This window comes from Entelurus aequoreus, linkage group LG23 (assembly GCF_033978785.1).
Source record: "Entelurus aequoreus isolate RoL-2023_Sb linkage group LG23, RoL_Eaeq_v1.1, whole genome shotgun sequence".
Classification (NCBI taxonomy): Eukaryota; Metazoa; Chordata; class Actinopteri; order Syngnathiformes; family Syngnathidae; genus Entelurus; species Entelurus aequoreus.
This window is the reverse complement of record NC_084753.1, coordinates 43814501-43819500: the sequence shown is the minus strand read 5'-3', so window position 1 is coordinate 43819500 and position 5000 is coordinate 43814501. Positions and strand designations below refer to the sequence as shown.

At 47.2% G+C, this 5000-nt stretch overlaps 1 protein-coding gene across 3 annotated transcripts in view; it reads left to right on the top strand.

Annotated features, from left to right (window-relative positions):
- Positions 1–5000, top strand: part of akap6 (A kinase (PRKA) anchor protein 6) — a 173763-nt gene that overhangs the window by 101861 nt on the left and 66902 nt on the right. For all 3 annotated transcript variants that reach the window (XM_062034641.1, XM_062034642.1, XM_062034643.1), the window contains one exon: positions 2371–2491. In XM_062034641.1, the coding sequence (XP_061890625.1) occupies positions 2371–2491 (121 nt within the window). The remainder of the gene's footprint in view (positions 1–2370; positions 2492–5000) is intronic.

The window sequence follows — 5000 nt, the reverse complement described above, 5'->3', positions numbered from 1 at the left end:
TCACAATCCCTAGAAAACATCCCGGCTCTTGCATGGGTGCAGAGGTGTATGGCGTCAAAACAGTGCGGGCGCGGACTCTGAAGTCATCATCTGGTTTAAGAGTCTGTGCACATGCTGTGTTTCTCTGCTCCCCCCACTGGCGTTCTGCCCTTGAAGGCATTGAATACACCCACGATCACGTCAACGTAATCCACAAATGACGTACGCAACGTAGAAGCCAACGCTTATTTTTTTGGCCTTGAAGATGTATAAAATATCGCAAAGGAGGTCTCGATTGGATACTGATATGGGATATCAGTCTAATTGTAAGGGCAGCATACTGTATACCCGGTGATTATATGTGGTTGGTAACCATTGCTACAAAGGGCCATCGGAGTTCAGCGGTCTTACAGCTTCCGAAAAGAAGCTGATCCTCAGTCTTCCAGATGCTCTGCAGCCTCCTGCCTGAGGGGGAACGGGGTCAAAGACAGGGTGTGTAGGGTGGGAGGGATCTTTGGCTGATGCAGAGTGCTTCTTTCTGCATCTGCTGATGAAGATATCTGTGTCGGTGGGAAGGCTGCTCCCTACCATCTTCTGGCAGCTTTCACCAGCCCATGCAGTGCCTTCCTGGCTTCACCTGTGCAGCTGCTGTGCCACACCCCTACGCTGGTGCTAAGGAACTCTCCACCACACATCTGTTGAAGCTCCCGAGGGCGGAGCCCCCTAGTCCAGCACACAACAGCTTCTTGTGGAGATGCTGGTGTACCTTCTTGACCAGGCAGGAAGTGCTGTGGCGCTAGTTCATTGATGAACCCTAAGATACTTGAAGCTTGAGACCACTTCCACATTTGCTGTTCCCATGTGCAACGAAGTCCACCATCATCCATAGGCGTTGATATACATTTCTGCCAGTGTGTTTGCTTGGTGGCGAGAAAGAATTTGCCATCGGTGTACACCCTGGACAAGTCGCCACCTCATCGCAGGGCCAGCACCGATAGACGGACAACATTCACTCACACTCACATTCACACACTAGGGACCATTTAGTGTTGCCAATCAACCTATCCCCAGGTGCATGTCTTTGGAGGTGGGAGGAGCCTATCCCCAGGTGCATGTCTTTGGAGGTGGGAGGGGCCTATCCCCAGGCGCATGTCTTTGGAGGTGGGAGGAAGCCGGAGTACCCGGAGGGAATTCCACGCAGTCACAGGGAGAACCCACGCAGTCACGGGCAGAACATGCAAATTCCACACAGAAAGATCCCGAGCCCGGGATTGCACTCAGGACTACTCAGGATCTTCGTATTGTGAGGCACATGCACCAACCCCTGTTCCACCGTGCTCCCATGATATTTCAAAACTTTAGTCAGTTGGTGGACACAGTCCCTCGGCACCCGCCCCGGGATGTCGTCGGGGCGTACGTCTCTGAGGTGGATCCTTTGCAGGGTCTTCTTCACATATGTTGGAGTTACTCTGAAGGCGTGAAGGGGTTGTTGTTGCTAGGGGATCATCAAAGCGGGAGTAGGGCACCTGGCAGGGAAGGGCTCTTTTGGTTACTGTGCACCCCCACCGTTGTAGTTACTGGTGCGCTTGATGCCTTTCCACGTACTCCGAGGGTCCTTGAAGGTGAAGTGACCCTGTATCGTTTGTGTCCCACCGGTCCGAAGGACAACGAGGTTCAAGTGCGACCACTCTTCCTGTGTGTGTGTGTGTGTGTGTGTGTGTGTGTGTGTGTGTGTGTGTGTGTGTGTGTGTGTGAGTGTGTGTGTTGATGCCTCGATCTCAACAGACTTGTGTCAACCCGTTTGTGTCAACACTTTTATTTTCTTTGTACCTCGCTTGTTTTTGTCATTTCATTCATAGTTGATTTTGCACTTTGATGCCCTCGGAGCGGGTGTGTGTGCCTGCGCCTGCGTGTGTGTGTGTGTGTGTGTGTGTGTGTGTGTGTGTGTGTGTGTGTGTGTGTGTGTGTCACCGTGGGCCCGAGCTGAGCTGTCAAACTGTCGGCGACGGCGACGGTAGAATTCCAAACAATTTGGCCGCTAATGCCGAGAAAGATGCGGGAGAGCCCTGCTGAGACCTGGAAGACCAGTGAATGTATGAATAATACACACACACACACACACACACACACACACACACACACACACACACACACACACACACACACACACACACACACACACACACACACACACACACACACACACACACACACACACACACACACACACACACACACACACACACACACACTTAACAAAGCGGGCGACAGTAATGTGTGTGTTTGAGCAATGTTCCAGAAGCATCCATATTTGATGGCATGTGTCAGGTTGGGGGGTCCGATCAGGGGACTCCGAATGAATTGTCAACTGGTCTTTTCTGGTCTCCTCAGCGTGCAGGACTTGGAGGCGGAGTTCCAGGAGCTGTGGGAGTGGCTGATGGACATGGTCGCCATGGTGACGGACAGCCAGCAGCTGATGATGTCAGAGGAGCAGAGAGAGCACCTCTTCAAGGTAGGGGGGGGAGGGGCCTTCACACAAGTGCACTCGGGGCGGTCACATGACCCGCCCCCTGATTGATGGCTGGGAATGATTGATAGGTGTGAAGATGGAGCTAATTTCTCCCGCTCTAATATTCATCTGCATATGAATATTCATGACATGCATTTTACATGAGCGGCCATTCTTCTTCTTCTCCTGTTCTGGTGTGTCAACTGGCCTGCTGAAATATTGATGTCAAGGTCGCCGTCTGACACTCAACTACTTCTCTCTCGGCGGAGTGTGACCGTTCAAAATGTAGTGTGAGCGTTCAAAATGTAGTGTGAGCGTTCAAAATGTAGTGTGAGCGTTCAAAATGTAGTGTGAGCGTTCAAAATGTAGTGTGAGCGTTCAAAATGTAGTGTGACTGTTCAAAATGTAGTGTGAGCGTTCAAAATGTAGTGTGAGCGTTCAAAATGTAGTGTGAGCGTTCAAAATGTAGTGTCAGCGTTCAAAATGTAGTGTGACTGTTCAAAATGTAGTGTGAGCGTTCAAAATGTAGTGTGAGCGTTCAAAATGTAGTGTGAGCGTTCAAAGTGTAGTGTGAGCGTTCAAAGTGTAGTGTGAGCGTTCAAAATGTAGTGTGAGCGTTCAAAATGTAGTGTGAGCGTTCAAAATGTAGTGTGAGCGTTCAAAATGTAGTGTGAGCGTTCAAAATGTAGTGTGAGCGTTCAAAATGTAGTGTGAGCGTTCAAGATGTAGTGTGAGCGTTCAAGATGTAGTGTGAGCGTTCAAGATGTAGTGTGAGCGTTCAAAATGTAGTGTGAGCGTTCAAAATGTAGTGTGAGCGTTCAAAATGTAGTGTGAGCGTTCAAAATGTAGTGTGAGCGTTCAAGATGTAGTGTGAGCATTCAAAGTGTAGTGTGAGCGTTCAAAATGTAGTGTGAGCGTTCAAAATGTAGTGTGAGCGTTCAAAATGTAGTGTGAGCGTTCAAAATGTGGTGTGAGCGTTCAAAATGTAGTGTGACTGTTCAAAATGTAGTGTGAGCGTTCAAAATGTAGTGTGAGCGTTCAAAATGTAGTGTGAGCGTTCAAAATGTAGTGTGAGCGTTCAAAATGTAGTGTGAGCGTTCAAAATGTGGTGTGACTGTTCAAAATGTAGTGTGAGCGTTCAAAATGTAGTGTGAGCGTTCAAAATGTAGTGTGAGCGTTCAAAATGTAGTGTGAGCGTTCAAAATGTAGTGTGAGCGTTCAAAATGTAGTGTGAGCGTTCAAAGTGTAGTGTGAGCGTTCAAAGTGTAGTGTGAGCGTTCAAAATGTAGTGTGAGCGTTCAAAATGTAGTGTGAGCGTTCAAAATGTAGTGTGAGCGTTCAAAATGTAGTGTCAGCGTTCAAAATGTAGTGTGAGCTTTCAAAATGTAGTGTGAGCGTTCAAAATGTAGTGTCAGCGTTCAAAATGTAGTGTGAGCGTTCAAAGTGTAGTGTGAGCGTTCAAAGTGTAGTGTGAGCGTTCAAAGTGTAGTGTGAGCGTTCAAAATGTAGTGTGAGCGTTCAAAATGTAGTGTGAGCGTTCAAAATGTAGTGTGAGCGTTCAAAATGTAGTGTGAGCGTTCAAAATGTAGTGTGAGCGTTCAAAGTGTAGTGTGAGCGTTCAAAGTGTAGTGTGAGCGTTCAAAATGTAGTGTGAGCGTTCAAAATGTAGTGTGAGCGTTCAAAATGTAGTGTGAGCGTTCAAAATGTAGTGTGAGCGTTCAAAATGTAGTGTCAGCGTTCAAAATGTAGTGTGAGCGTTCAAAGTGTAGTGTGAGCGTTCAAAGTGTAGTGTGAGCGTTCAAAGTGTAGTGTGAGCGTTCAAAATGTAGTGTGAGCGTTCAAAATGTAGTGTGAGCGTTCAAAATGTAGTGTGAGCGTTCAAAATGTAGTATGAGCGTTCAAAATGTAGTGTGAGCGTTCAAAATGTAGTGTGAGCGTTCAAAATGTAGTGTGAGCGTTCAAAGTGTAGTGTGAGCGTTCAAAGTGTAGTGTGAGCGTTCAAAGTGTAGTGTGAGCGTTCAAAATGTAGTGTGAGCTTTCAAAATGTAGTGTGAGCGTTCAAAATGTAGTGTGAGCGTTCAAAGTGTAGTGTGAGCGTTCAAAGTGTAGTGTGAGCGTTCAAAATGTAGTGTGAGCGTTCAAAATGTAGTGTGAACGTTCAAAGTGTAGTGTGAGCGTTCAAAGTGTAGTGTGAGCGTTCAAAATGTAGTGTGAGCGTTCAAAATGTAGTGTGAGCGTTCAAAATGTAGTGTGAGCGTTCAAAATGTAGTGTGAGCGTTCAAAATGTAGTGTGAGCGTTCAAAGTGTAGTGTGAGCGTTCAAAGTGTAGTGTGAGCGTTCAAAATGTAGTGTGAGCGTTCAAAATGTAGTGTGAGCGTTCAAAGTGTAGTGTGAGCGTTCAAAGTGTAGTGTGAGCGTTCAAAATGTAGTGTGAGCGTTCAAAATGTAGTGTGAGCGTTCAAAATGTGGTGTGAGCGTTCAAAATGTGGTGTGACTGTTCAAAATGTAGTGT